Source organism: Myotis brandtii, unplaced genomic scaffold, assembly GCF_000412655.1.
Source record: "Myotis brandtii unplaced genomic scaffold, ASM41265v1 scaffold601, whole genome shotgun sequence".
Taxonomy (NCBI): Eukaryota; Metazoa; Chordata; class Mammalia; order Chiroptera; family Vespertilionidae; genus Myotis; species Myotis brandtii.
This window is the reverse complement of record NW_005370276.1, coordinates 1,264,668-1,279,506: the sequence shown is the minus strand read 5'-3', so window position 1 is coordinate 1,279,506 and position 14,839 is coordinate 1,264,668. Positions and strand designations below refer to the sequence as shown.

Here is a 14,839-nt window from a genome sequence, read left to right as displayed (position 1 = left end):
CGATGGCAGACCAGCCCCGTCCCCCCGTCCCCCCGATGTGCATCCAGAGTCGCTTTCCCACCTCCATCCCGGCCCCTCCCCTCTGTGACTCACGTCCTGCAGGTTGGCGGCGACCGTGACCGGGTAATCCTGGAGCAGGTAGTCTGACTGCGGGAGAAAATGGGTTCAGCTGGGCTGAACTATGGAGAGGGACCTGGGAGAGGGGGACAGGGCGCCCCAAAGACCGCGGCCGGGCAGGGGGACTCCGCTCAGCGGCAGCAGCGGGGGCTGGCGAGGGCGCTCACCAGCTTGCGGATGGTGTCCGCGAAGGTGGAGGAGATGGGGCTGTGGCGGAAGGAGCAGTCTGGGGTCCCACAGAGGCCGGGGCTCAGCAGCAGCAGCAGCAGCAGCAGGGAGGTCTGCGGGGAGGGGGCCCTGTTGGCTCCGAACCCCTCCCCCCCTCCCCGGCCTCTTCCCCTTCCTCCTCTCCCAGCTCAGGCCATTCGGTTCCGGCCCCTCCTCCATCTGCCTCAGGTCTGCCCACCTCTGACCCTCTGCTTCTGGCCGATACCCTCCAGCGTTTGGTCTCCTTTGCCCCCAACTTGGCCCAGCACAGGTCTCTCTCGCTCTGCCCAGATCTCTTCTCTGCCCACCCCCCTGCCCTTATCTGCTCATCTCTCCCACTTCTCCTTTCTTCTGGGTCCCTTCTGCCCATTTTTACCCACCTCCCTCCGTGTCTTCCCCCACGCCCGCCCCTCTCCCCAACGGCTCATTTCCCCACTTCTGTCTCCCCAGTGGGAGGTGTGCAGGAGGCAGCCTCCACCCCTGCCCCCCAGTGGGAGGTGTGCAGGAGGCAGCCTCCACCCCTGCCCCCCAGTGGGAGGTGTGCAGGAGGCAGCCTCCACCCCTGCCCCCCAGTGGGAGGTGTGCAGGAGGCAGCCTCCACCCCTGCCCCCCAGTGGGAGGTGTGCAGGAGGCAGCCTCCACCCCTGCCCCCCAGTGGGAGGTGTGCAGGAGGCAGCCTCCACCCCTGCCCCCCAGTGGGAGGTGTGCAGGAGGCAGCCTCCACCCCTGCCCCCCAGTGGGAGGTGTGCAGGAGGCAGCCTCCACCCCTGCCCCCCAGTGGGAGGTGTGCAGGAGGCAGCCTCCACCCCTGCCCCCCAGTGGGAGGTGTGCAGGAGGCAGCCTCCACCCCTGCCCCCCAGTGGGAGGTGTGCAGGAGGCAGCCTCCACCCCTGCCCCCCAGTGGGAGGTGTGCAGGAGGCAGCCTCCACCCCTGCCCCCCAGTGGGAGGTGTGCAGGAGGCAGCCTCCACCCCTGCCCCCCAGTGGGAGGTGTGCAGGAGGCAGCCTCCACCCCTGCCCCCCAGTGGGAGGTGTGCAGGAGGCAGCCTCCACCCCTGCCCCCCAGTGGGAGGTGTGCAGGAGGCAGCCTCCACCCCTGCCCCCCAGTGGGAGGTGTGCAGGAGGCAGCCTCCACCCCTGCCCCCCAGTGGGAGGTGTGCAGGAGGCAGCCTCCACCCCTGCCCCCCAGTGGGAGGTGTGCAGGAGGCAGCCTCCACCCCTGCCCCCCAGTGGGAGGTGTGCAGGAGGCAGCCTCCACCCCTGCCCCCCAGTGGGAGGTGTGCAGGAGGCAGCCTCCACCCCTGCCCCCCAGTGGGAGGTGTGCAGGAGGCAGCCTCCACCCCTGCCCCCCAGTGGGAGGTGTGCAGGAGGCAGCCTCCACCCCTGCCCCCCAGTGGGAGGTGTGCAGGAGGCAGCCTCCACCCCTGCCCCCCAGTGGGAGGTGTGCAGGAGGCAGCCTCCACCCCTGCCCCCCAGTGGGAGGTGTGCAGGAGGCAGCCTCCACCCCTGCCCCCCAGTGGGAGGTGTGCAGGAGGCAGCCTCCACCCCTGCCCCCCAGTGGGAGGTGTGCAGGAGGCAGCCTCCACCCCTGCCCCCCAGTGGGAGGTGTGCAGGAGGCAGCCTCCACCCCTGCCCCCCAGTGGGAGGTGTGCAGGAGGCAGCCTCCACCCCTGCCCCCCAGTGGGAGGTGTGCAGGAGGCAGCCTCCACCCCTGCCCCCCAGTGGGAGGTGTGCAGGAGGCAGCCTCCACCCCTGCCCCCCAGTGGGAGGTGTGCAGGAGGCAGCCTCCACCCCTGCCCCCCAGTGGGAGGTGTGCAGGAGGCAGCCTCCACCCCTGCCCCCCAGTGGGAGGTGTGCAGGAGGCAGCCTCCACCCCTGCCCCCCAGTGGGAGGTGTGCAGGAGGCAGCCTCCACCCCTGCCCCCCAGTGGGAGGTGTGCAGGAGGCAGCCTCCACCCCTGCCCCCCAGTGGGAGGTGTGCAGGAGGCAGCCTCCACCCCTGCCCCCCAGTGGGAGGTGTGCAGGAGGCAGCCTCCACCCCTGCCCAACTCCCTCCACCCCTGTCCATCTCCCTCCACCTCTCTGCATCTCCTCACCTATCTGCCCATCATGACACTGCCTGTCCCCCACCTTGCCCAGGTATACGCACAGTTGGGCTCCAGGCTGGTGCCAACACTATCATCTCCGCCGGAGGCCCCTCATGCCTGTGGCCAGATCTTGGAAAGGACAGAAGAGCAGGTTTGGGGCTGACACACCCCAGCCCTTTCCTCACCCGCCCCTCACCTCCCTGCCCCTCCCCTGCCCCTTGATGTGGCCAAGTTTCCGCCTCCTTCTCCCACGGGCTTCCTGCATGCGCCCCAGTTACGGTGAAAACTCCGCGTCTCCCCTTCTAAGAACCCCGACAGCCGATCCCCGGAACCCTCCCCGGGCAGGGGCCCAGGAACCCGACCCCCACTCCTCCTCCCTCAGCCCCAGCAGGGGCGCCCGCCCCGCCCCTCGGGGACCCAGAGCCCATTTATCCTCCGGCACCAGTCATTCCCAGCTGCATGTGGAAGGGGCCGGACCGGGTGACAGCCGGAGATCGAAAGTGAAAGAAAATTTTGGAGGGGGACAGCGCGTTGGGGTGGATCTGTCTGAGGCCAGGGGCGCCACCTGGCGGCAGCCCCGGAGGGCGCCTGGCCGGGGAAGGCTGCGGTGGGTCAGTTCTCACAGGTAGGGAAGACGGATTGAGGAGCTGGGGCTGGAACCCGGTCCAAGCAGAACCAATGACACAGGCCGAGGAGGTCACCCCGAGCTCTTCATTTTCTCCTTGGACGCCCCCGCCCCCAGTCATGTGACCTTGGCCTTTCACTGCCCACAGTCCCGTCCCAGCAAATGTGTCGGCTGTCAAAATGTCTGCGGATTGCGGGGATGAGGGGACATTGGGGGGATAAGGACACATTTGTAATATCTTATTCAATAAAGGGGGGAAAAAAGTATTGGTTAAAAAAAAAATGTCTGCGGAGTCCCTGCAATCACTTCTCAGCACCCCAGCTGCCATCACCCGGGGTCTGCTACCATCTCCCCCCTGAACACCAGTGCGGCCTTCTCTCCTGGCCTTGATCCTCACTGCACCTGCCCCAGCCTCTCCCCCGCTCCCCGCCGTCTGTTCCCCCTACGTACCAGAGCTGCTTCCGGCCCTGGCCTCAGACAGATCCACTGTGGCCACACAGACCTGCAAGATCTAGCCCGATTCCCTCTCTGCCTTGGCCTCCTCCCTATGCCCGGGACAGGCACACTCCTGCCCCAGGGCCTTTGCACTGGCAGATCCCTCAGCCTGAATACCCTCCCCCCAGATACCCTCATGGCTCATGCCCCACCTCACTCGGGCCTTTGCTCACACACGCAGGCAAAGCCTTCCCCACCGCATTCCCCACGTTGTAAGCCTGCTTTGCCCTTTCCCTTGTCACATGTCACCGGACACACCCTGCACTCATCTTCTTTGCCCCCATTGGGACGTCAGCCCCACGACCACGGTGGGTAGGTCTGTTTGAATCAGAGCAGGTGCTCAATCAGTATTTGTTAAATAAATGCACAAGAACCAAGGGCTCTGTTAGGGGCAGAAATAGAATAGTGGGGACTAGCTACAGTTATAAGAAAAATCATGCTATGCTAACTGTGATTGTTCTGTTCTGATTAAAGAAAGCATATTCTGACCTGGCTGGGAGTTGTAACACCCCCCACCCCCACACACACACACACACACTCCCCCACATACACCTGGTAGTTAACCTCAGAATGCGGTCCATTTCCTTATCCAAGAACTGCCGATCATCATGGAAAGATTAACAACCCTGTTGCCGAAACAATGGAGTCCTGGCCGGTAACCACCTGGAGGTACCCACCCTTTCCAACCCCCGGCCCACGTCACCTGTAACCTGTAGCCATTATACCTTGCCTACCTCCCCAGACCTGTAATTCCTACTTCCCCGTGCAATCTTTGTCCTTCTACCCAATATAAGCAGCGGGCTTACGGGGCGGTGGGGGTGTGTAGAGCAGATTTTCATGAATGACCTGCTAATCTCCACATGATTCAACCCCGTCTCTGCTTAACTGGCTCAAGTCGTGACAGGCAGCCCAGACCCATTCATTGTCCAGTTTCAGATCCTGGCCCTGGCCTGGTAGCTGGAGAGCATCGTCCCAATATAACAAGGTTGCAGGTTCGATCCCCGGTCAGGGCATATACCAGAATCAATCAACGAATGCATCGGTAAGTGGAACAACAAATTGATGTTTCTCTCGTTCCCTCCCTCTCTCTCTAAAATAAATAAATAAATAAGCCCTAATCAGTTTGGCTCAGTGGATAGAGTGTCAACCTGCAGACTGAAGGGTCCCGAGTTCAATTCTGGTCAAGGGCATGTACCTTGGTTGCGGGCACATCCCCAGGAGGGGGTGTGCAGGAGGCAGCTGATTGATGTTTTTCTCTCATCGATGTTTCTAACTCTCTATCTCTCTCCCTTCCTCTCTGTAAAAAATCAATAAAACATATTTAAAAAATAAAATAAAAAGAGAAGGCATCTGGTCTGTTCCCCGGGAGCCAACATATAAACCCTCAGGAATTTCCCTGATAAGTGATAGGAGTCTCTGTTATTCATGAGCCCCACCCCCCACCCAAGACTTCACGCCAATAAGATGACTTGAGATGGGAGGCTGATCAGTCCCCCAAAGACCAATCACATGATGAGAAGGTTGGGGCTCTGAGACCGAGTATCAGCCTAACTTGCCAACCTCCCACCTCCCACCTGGGGTGGGATGCGGATGTGGGGGAGAGGAGGGTGCTAGACACCGAGTTCCACCTCTGCCCCCGTCTTGACGTGGCTTTGTCCTCTTCTGTCTCCTGTATGGACACCTGTCATTAGATTTAGGGCCCACCTGGATAGCCCAGAATGATCTTATCTCAAGATGCTCAACTGCATTCTATCTGCAAAGACTGTTTTTCCAAATAAGATCGCATGCATAGGTTCCAGGGGTGAGGATGTGGACATACCTTTTTGGGGATCACTATTCAACCCACGACAGTTCCCCCAAAGCTATTGCCCACCTGTGGGCCTTTGCACCTGCTGTCCCCTTGGCCTGGGATGCTCTCTGCCACATTCCTTTTTGAATTAAAAAAAAAAAATGTTTTGCCCTAGCCGCTCACTGGATAGAGCATCGGTCTGTGGACTGAAGGGTCCCAGGTTCGATTCTGGTCAAGGGCACATGCCCGGATTGCGGGCTCGATCCCCAGTAGGGGGCGTGCAGGAGGCAGCTGATCAATGATTCTCTCTCATCATTGATGTTTCTATCTCTCTCCCTCTCTGAAATCAATAAAAAGATATATATTTAAAAGAAATTTCTTTAAAATTTATTTAAAAATATTTTTATTGAGTTCAGAAAGGGAGAGATGGAAACATCAATGATAAACGAGAATCATTGATTGGCTGCTTCCCGCTTGCCCCACACTGGGGATCCAGCCCGCAACCTGGGCATGTGCCCTGACTGGGAATGGAACCTTGACCTCCCGGTTCATAAGTGGACGCTCAACCACTGAGCCATGCCAGCCGGGCTTAATTTATTGATTTGAGAGAGAGGAGAAATTTATACATTCTTTGGTTGATTCTTATATGTGCACTGATCGGGAATCGAAGCCAGAATCTTAGCATATGGGACAATGCTCTAACCAACTGAGCTGCCCAGCCAGGGCAAGGTTTTTTTCAAAATTGTGGTTTCCTTTATTTAAAAAAAATGTTTTTTATTGATTCGAGAGAGAGAGGAAGGGAGAGGGAGAGAAACAGTGATGTGAGAAACAGAGATTGGTTGCCTCCCATACACCCCGACCAGGGGTCGAACCCAAAACCTGGGTATATGCCTTGACTGGGAATCGAACTGGCAACCCTTTGGTGCATGGGACAACGCTCAACCAACTGAACTGGCCAAGGAGTTTTTTGAAATTTTATAAGAACTTATTTGAGCCTAAACGGATGACAATTGCTAAGAAGCAAGATCTCAAATGCTCCTCGGCCACTTTTCTGGCCTAATCAGATCTTCATCGTACTTCCAGGCTCAAGGCAATCACTAGGCATCAGGGAAACGCAGGTCCAACCACGAGTCACCTCGCACCTGTCAGAACGGCCACTATCAAGAACGAGAGCCCTAACCAGTTTGGCTCAGTGGATAGAGTGTCAGCCTGCGGACTGAAAGGTCCCAGGTTCGATTCCGGTCAAGGGCATGTACCTTGGTTGTGGGCACATCCCCAGTGGGAGGTGTGCAGGAGGCAGCTGATCGATGTTTCTAACTCTCTATCTCTCTCCCTTCCTCTCTGTAAAAAATCAATAAAATATATTTTTTTAAAAAAGAATGAGAGGTACGTGTTGGTGAGGATGGGGAGAAAGGGAACCTCGTGCATGATGGTGGGGATGTAAGCTGGTGCAGCCACTATGGAAAACAATATGGCGGTTCCTCAGGAAATTAAAAATAGAATTACCACATGACCCATTGATTCCACTCTGGGGTACATATCCTAAGGAAAGGAAATTAGTTTCTTAGGGATACCTGTGCTCCCGTGTTCATTGGCAGCATTATTCACAAGAGACGTGGAGACAGCCTAAGTGTCCATAGGGACTGAATGGATAAAGACGGGAAATATAAGCTTTCCACAGTGGCAGTATCGCAGCCAGAGGTTTATCTGAGGTGTGATGATTGCTAATGGAACAAAAAAAGATGTGAAATATATGTATAAAAATAAATAATGGAATACTAGCCCGGTTGGCGTGGTTCAGTGGTTGAGTGTTGACCTATGAACCAGGAGGTCAAGGCTCAATTCCTGGTTAGGGCACATGCTCAGATTGTGGTCTCGATCCCCAGTGGGGGGCGTGCAGGAGGCAGCCAATCAATGCTTCTCTCTCATCATTGATGTTTCTCTCTCTCTCCCTTCCTCTCTGAAATTAATAAAAAAAATATATTTAAAAAAACGGAATACTATTCAGCCATGAAAAGAAAACACTGCCATTTGCAAGGACATGGATGAGCCTGGAGGGTACTCTACTAGGTGAATGAACCGGAGAAAGACAATATTGTTTGATCTCATATGCAGAATCTAAAGAAGCGAAACTCATAAAACCGAAGAGTGGAAAGGTGATTGCCAGGGGTTGCAGGGGTGGGGGCAATGGGGAGATGTTGGTCAAAGGATACACACTGGAGGGCACTCTGCTAGGTGAATGAACCGGAGAAAGGGAATATTGTTTGATCTCATATGCAGAATCTAAAGAAGTGAAACCCATAAAACCGAAGAGTAGAAAGGTGATTGCCAGGGATTGCAGGGGTGGGGAAAATGGGGAGATGTTGGTCAAAAGATACACATTTCCGTTTCGAAGACGAGTGAGCTCTGGGATGCAACGCACAGCGTGGTGGCTAAAGTTAATGATATTCTGTATTGTTGAAACACACCTGAACAGCTCACACACAAAGGCAGGTGTGTTAGTAACCTGACTGTGGCAACCACTTCGTAATATATGTATAATAAATCATTTTGCATACCTTAAAAAATCATGTTGTACAACTGAAATATATGCTATTTTATCTGTCCATCATACCTCAATAAAGCTGGAAAAAACACCTCAATGAATATAGCACTTCCTTGGGAAGTTCCTCGACACCTTTCGCCTCCCCCCCTTCTCTCTCTCTCACACACACACACTTAGGCTGGGTAGGGTGCCTTCTCTGGGCCCCCAGTGCCCTGAGCTTCATGTTTTTATTATTTTTTTAAAAATATATTTTATTGATTTTTTACAGAGAGGAAGGGAGAGGGATAGAGAGTTAGAAGCATCGATCAGCTGCCTCCTGCACACTCCCTACTGGGGATGTGCCTGCAACCAAGGTACATGCCCTTGACTGGAATCGAACCTGGGACCCTTGAGTCCGCAGGCCGACGCTCTATCCACTGAGCCAAACCGGTTAAGGGCTGTTTTTATTATTTCTTAAAAAATAATTTCGGAGAGGAAGGAAGAGAGAGAGACACACACACCAATGATGAGAGATGAAAATCACTGATCAGCTGCCTCCTGCACGCCCCTCCACTGGGGATCGAACTGGCAACATGAGCACGTGCCCTGACCAGGAATCAAACTGTGATCTCCTGGTTCATAGGTCAACGCTCAACCACTGAGCCACACCGGCTGGGCTTCATCTGTTATTATAGTACATGACACCTTAGCTTATATCTGTGTCTTTCAACCAGAGCTGAGCCTACCTGTCCTCTGCTTACAGACCCTCTATGGTTCAGCCCCTGGGCTGATATGATTGGCCCAGAAGTGGACACCTGACCCAGGCTGGCCAATCAGATTTTCTTTTCCTCCTGGGGATGTGGTGCTGAGTATCGCTGGTGGTCTGGTGGTATATATTGACCTGCTGCACTTGGCTTTGGCTGATTAAAGCATCAGAGTTAACAGGAAGGGCACTGAGGCAGCCCATGGAATCTGGGAGGGAGTTGTCACGCCACAGATGGGAACTGGAGCCTTCCAGGGACTTTCCTCCAGCGCTCGCATTCCTGGGTCTCCCCTGTCCAAACATCCAGATCCTGGGACGGTCATCTCCTTGGCGCGGCCCTAGTGACAGACTGACAGGTGTCCTTTCTCATTTGCTCCAAGGCCAAGATCAACCCCTAACTAACAGCTAGCACCCATTACACACATCCTGTGTACTCATCACTGAGTCAACCCGACAGATTGTAACTATTAGCCCTTTTTGCAGATAAGGAACCAGGCTCAGAGCGGCCACAAAGCTTTCCTAAAGTCACATGGCTACAAAGATTGGAACGAGCCCTAGCCGGTTTGGCTCAGTGGACAGAGCCTCGGCCTGCGGACTCAAGGGTCCCAGGTTCGATTCCGGTCAAGGGCATGTACCTTGGTTGTGGGCACATCCCCAGTAGGGAGTGTGCAGGAGGCAGCTGATTGATGTTTCTCTCTCATCGATGTTTCTAACTCTCTATCCCTCTCCCTTCCTCTCTGTGAAAAATCAATAAAATATATTTTAAAAAAAACATTTGAACGAAGCAGATAGGCAGATACAAGTCCTGAGAGATCAGGTGGCTCACAAAAGCACCTGCATTCAGGTTCCCAGGACCTGGGGCCTCGGGTGGGTGTCGTCCTGTCTTCCCTAAGATGTCTCTGTGGCCTTCCAGAAAATTCCCTCTCATCCTGAGCTAGTGTGAGTGGGTCCTTTGCATCAAAAAAAGAATTCCACAACAGCTGTAGGCTCAAGCTGCTCATGGGAGCAGGTAAAATTCAGGAATCCTGTCAGCCGGCTGTTCCATCACCTGGAGGTTGGTGGGAGCATTTACACCAAGGAAATTGGCACAAGCTCTCACCTGGGCTTTATTCCCCAGAGCTACTCTGCTTGATGGACAAGACCAGGAGGAACAAGAGGCCCTGCGGTCCTGTCCCGGGCTTCTCAGAGGCCCCTTTATCTGTTTCACAAACACTATGTTGTACCGGAGCCAGATCACTAGGCTGCTGAGTCACAGAACTAAAGTAACCCCAACAGACCCAGAGCTCCTGCCCGCTCTCGCCCTCAGAAGCACAGCCAAGGTTGGTCAGAATTTATTTGAGGGCACGGACATCAAAGGAAGTGGAAAGGTCCAGGCATCTGGAGCCTGTTGGTGGTCCAACTCTTCTTCGTCCAAGATGGAGTGGGCTCAGGTGTCAGTCGCCCATGGGCAGCCACAGGGCCTTGGTCCGTGCTGCCCGAAGCTCTAGCTCAGGGCCTGCTCCTTCCGCCTCCTGATCCCAGGCCCGGGGGCAGCCCCTGTCCACCCACACGGGCTTCAGGTTTCCTGCCGAGGCCCATTCCACAAACTGGGAGCCCTGGCACGGAGACAGGGGGATCAGCGTTTCCTCCGGCTTGTTTGATAAGCAGCTGCTTCCTTGGCAACACGGATACTACTGAGGGGGGTGGGGGGGGGGGCGTGGAGGCTTGACCTACGCCCTGTTGCTATAAGCTCAGCCCCTGGCAAGCAAGCCTTGCGGATGCTGGGGAAACGGGGCTGACCTTTGTGGCTAGGGAACTTCCTCCCCGTCAGCAGCCTACGTTCAAATGGGGCCTGAGGTTTTTGTTGACAAGGTTTAAAGAGGGTGGGCTATGGCTTCTCACTCTGTTGCTAGGGTATGGTCTTTAGAAAGGGGCTGTCCAATAAGATTAGGTCTTTGGGCCGGGCAAGATCTCAGGCCCTTGTTGCTAAGCACATCCTCTTCCTTAGCAACCAGGGCTCTGAAGGGGAAAGCCCGCAGAGCTTTTGGTTGCCAAGGTGTTTCTTCCCCTTAGCAACAGGAGTTTTAAGGGGGCAGAGCCATGTTCCCAGGAGATGTAAAACGAAGGGTACCTGGGCAGATCCGAAGTACCACAGGGCCTGGACGTCCTGGTGCAAAGCCAGGCAGCGGGTCAGGTGGTCCCGATCTCCTGTCACCACGTTCACCAGGCCGGCTGGCAGCAAGGAGGCCATATCCTAGGGGATGGAGAGAGTGGCCACCCGGGGTTGGGAGGGAAGGATCTGAGACCCCGGAGGCAGTGGGGGCAGGGAGTGAGCGTCTGGGGGAATGGCATGGGGGTCCCGAAGGAATGGGCCAGGGCACGACTGGTGAAGGCTTGTGGTCTGAAGGACATGGTCCCTGGATCTAGAGGAGTGAAGGCTTGGATTCCTGGACAGGGGTTACCATGGTTACCAAGGGGTGAGGGTGGGAACGGAACTCCTGTAGGCCTTGGGGTGCCTTTCATCTGTCTGGAGCCCCAGGGGCCGCTGGGAGCAGCAGCAGGCAGGCGACTGTACCTGGCAGACCTCCAAGGCGGGGATGGGACAGGTCTCGCTGGGCACCAAAACCACGCTGTTGCCATGGGCCAAGGCAGGGGCCAGCAGGGACACAAAGGCAAGCAGGGGCCACTTGTCCGGGCACACAATAGCCAGGACCCCCAGCGGCTCCCGGAGTCGGAGCACAGGGCCTCTCAGCTCAGCTACCTGCAGGGACAGATGGGAGGTCAAAGGCGGGGCAGGGGTACCTGACTACCTCCCAGGCCACCTCCATCACCTGCCCCTTTCTTCCCTCCTCACATCCCCATCTCTGCTGCTTCATAACAACTCCAACAATCATAGAACCAAGTGATGGTTCAGAGCCAGATGGCCTGGGTTCAAGTCCCAGCTCCACCACTCATCAGCTGTGTGACCTCAAGTGAGTTGCTTCACCTCTCTGGGCCTTAGTTTCTCATCTTTCAAATGAGGATGATAACAGAACCTACCTCAGAGACATGTTGTTAAAATGAAATGAGCTTCTTTGTAGATGTGGACCACCAAGGGTTGTTGAAACCTAATTGTATTCAATGTCTTTTGATAAGCCTTCTGCTCACATTTTTGTGAATGTCTGAAGTATATAGTTTGTGTATATTGACAGAGCTCTTTTATAACTAAAACAAATTTAATTGTTTTGTACTAGAAAAATTTGAACATTTTAGTTCTTGGTTATTCAAATATGTTAATTCAAAATTAGTTTAATGTGTCAATTAAACTAATTAATAGCTTTGGACACTTAAAAAAGCTCTAAATTTGCTTGTACAGAAAGGCTTAATTTGAGTTTTCCTTGTTAGGGTCACGGGTGTCCTCCCACCCACCCTATAACAGCTGCCTGGCAAAGACTAACAAGCAGCTGTTAGTTATTGAAAAAAAAAATTAAAAAAAAATGAAATGAGCTAATGTGTGTAGAGGGATCAGAACTTGGCCCATGGGTTTGTCTGTGTGTGTGTTTGTACATTAAAAAAAAAACCTTTCATAATTGATATTCATTAACCTGCACACATTTTTAAGGATACAATTTGATTTTGTTTTTAATCCACACCTGAAGATATATATATATTTTTTGTTTGTTTGTTGTTGTTTTTTGAAGATATATTTTTATGGATTTTTAGAGAGAAGAAGGGAGAGAGAGAGAAACATTGATCAGTTACTGCCCATAAGTGCCCTAACCAGGGATTGAACCCACAACCTTTTTGGTATAGGGGACAATGCTTAAATCAACTGAGTCACCTGGCCAGGGTTTTGATAAGTTTCAACATAAACATACACCCATGAAACCATCACCACAATCATGATCATGGACTTCGTCCTGGCTGGGTGGCTAAGTTGGTTAACCCGTACACCAAAAGATTGCGGGTTTAATTCCCGCTTCGGGGCACATACCTAGGTTGCTGGTTCAATCCCCGGTCACCTTGTGTGAGACTGATGTTTCTCTCTCTCTGTCTCTAAAATCAATAAACATATCCTCAGGCCCTAACTGGTGTGGCTCAGTGGATAGAGCATCAGCCTGCGGACTGAAGGGTCCCAGGTTCGATTCCGGTCAAGGGCATGTACCTTGGTTTCGGGCACATCCCCCGTAGGAGGTGTGCAGGAGGCAGCTGATCGATGCTTCTCTCTCATCGATGTTTCTAACTCTCTATCCCTCTCCCTTCCTCGCTGTAAAAAATCAATAAAATATATTTTTAAATAAAAAAAAACAAAAACAAAACATATCCTCAGGTGAAGATTAAAAGAAAAGATCATGAACTTCACCCCCCAAATTTCCTTGTGTTTCTTCTCTCCAATCCCTATTCTCTGTCCTCAGACAACCACTGACCTGCTTCCTCTCACTATAGATGAATTTGTATTTTCTAGATATGGAATTACAGTCTACTCTCTTTTATTGTTTTGTTAATCCTCACCCAAGGATATTTTGTCCGCTGATTTTTAAAAAATATATATATTTTATTGATTTTTCCACAGAGAGGAAGGAAGAGGGATAGAGAGTTAGAAACATCAATGAGAGAGAAACATCAATCAGCCACCTCCCGCACACCCCCCACTGGGGACGTGCCCACAACCAAGGCACATGCCCTGGGACGCCTGAGTCCGCAGGCCGACACTCCATCCATCGAGCCAAACCGGTTACGGCTGTCCACTGATTTTTAGAGAGTGTGGAAGGGGGGTGAGGTAGAGAGAGAGAAACATCGATGTAAGAGACACATCAATTGGTTGCCTTCTATACACACCTTGACTGGACTGGGGGTCAAACCTGCAACTCAGGTACATGCCCTTGACTAAGAATCGATCCCTCAACCCTTTGGTGTGTGGGCTGATGCTCTAATCATTTAGAAACACAGGCCAGGGCTCTATACTTTTTTTTTTTTTAATATATTTTATTGATTTCAGAGAGGAAGAGGGAGAGAGAGATAGAAACATCAGCGATGAGAGAGAATCACTGATCGGCTGCCTCCTGCACGCCCTCTACTGTGGATGGAGCCCGCAACCCAGGCATGTGCCCTTGACTGGAATCGAACCTGGGGCCATTCAGTCCGCAGGCCGACGCTCTATTCACCGAGCCAAACCGGCTAGGGCTATAGTATCTTCTTTTTATATATATACTTTTATTGATTTCAGAGAGAAAAGGAGAGGGAAAGAGAGATAGAAAGATCAATGATGACAGAGAATCATTGATCGGCTGAGTCCTGCATGCCCCACACTGGGGATCAAGCCCGCAACCTGGCATGTGCCCTGACCGGAATGTAACCTTAACCTCCTGGTTCATAGGTCAATGCTCAACCACTGAGCCATACCGGCCAGCTACACTTTTTAAAAAAATATATTTTTATTGATTTCAGAGAGGAAGGGAGAGGGAGAGAGAGATGGAAACATCAATGATGAGAGAAACTCATTGACTGGCTTCCTCCTGCACGCCCCCTACTGAGGATCGAGCCCACAACCCAGGCATGTGCCCTTGACCAGAATTGAACCCAGGACCTTTCAGTCCACAGGCCGACGCTCTATCTACTGAGCCAAACTGGCTAGGGCTCTTTTTTAATCTGACTTCCTCACTTGGCATAGTCAGTTGGAGGTTCAGTCATGCTGTGGCATGTTCATTTCCTCTGATTGCCAAGTAGGAGTCCGCTGAAAGGATGTATCATATTTTGTTTATTTACCAACCTATTGAGGGACATCTGGGTTGTTTGGAGTTTTTGGCTACTACGAATGCTGCTGCTATGAACATTTGTGTATAAGTCATGGTGTGGATATATGCTTTCACTGTCTCTAAAAATCTAGAAATTACCTCTTGCTGGGTTGCTCAGTGGTTAGAGCATCATCCTGATAGGTCAAGGTTTTGGGTTCAATCCCCAGTCAGGGCACATACAAGTAATCACCCAATGAATGCATCAATAAGTGCAACAAGGAGAAGCCAAGATGGTGGCATAGGTGTAAACACCTAAAATTGCTGCCTCGCACAACCACTTCAAAAATACAACTAAAAGACAAAGCGGACACCATCCAGAACCACAGGAAGGCTGGCTGAGTGGAAATTCTACAACTAGAAAGAGAAAAGTGCTGAAACCGGTTTGGCTCAGTGGATAGAGCGTCGGCCTGCGGACTGAAGGGTCCCGGGTTCGATTCCGGTCAGGGGCATGTACCTGGGTTGCGGGCACATCCCCAGTGGG

General features: G+C 53.0%; 2 protein-coding genes across 7 annotated transcripts in view; both read right to left on the bottom strand.

Moving 5' to 3' along the window:
- FLT3LG (fms-related tyrosine kinase 3 ligand) overlaps positions 1-4,157 on the bottom strand; it is a 10,099-nt gene extending 5,942 nt beyond the window's left edge. The window contains exons 1-4 of one of the 6 annotated variants that reach the window (XM_005879521.2): positions 3,033-4,157; positions 2,472-2,538; positions 285-398; positions 94-147 (exon numbers count right to left, since the gene is read on the bottom strand). In XM_005879521.2, coding sequence (XP_005879583.1) covers positions 94-147; positions 285-398; positions 2,472-2,504 — 201 coding nt within the window. In that variant the 5' untranslated portion in view covers positions 2,505-2,538; positions 3,033-4,157. The other 5 variants (XM_005879519.2, XM_014550479.1, XM_014550478.1 and 2 more) reach the window with 5 other exon arrangements.
- Positions 4,158-9,920: 5,763 nt separating this feature from the next.
- Positions 9,921-14,839, bottom strand: part of ALDH16A1 (aldehyde dehydrogenase 16 family, member A1) — a 23,423-nt gene continuing 18,504 nt past the window's right edge. The window contains exons 17-19 of the mRNA XM_005879612.2: positions 11,160-11,345; positions 10,716-10,838; positions 9,921-10,200 (exon numbers count right to left, since the gene is read on the bottom strand). Coding sequence (XP_005879674.1) covers positions 10,039-10,200; positions 10,716-10,838; positions 11,160-11,345 — 471 coding nt within the window. The 3' untranslated portion in view covers positions 9,921-10,038. The remainder of the gene's footprint in view (positions 10,201-10,715; positions 10,839-11,159; positions 11,346-14,839) is intronic.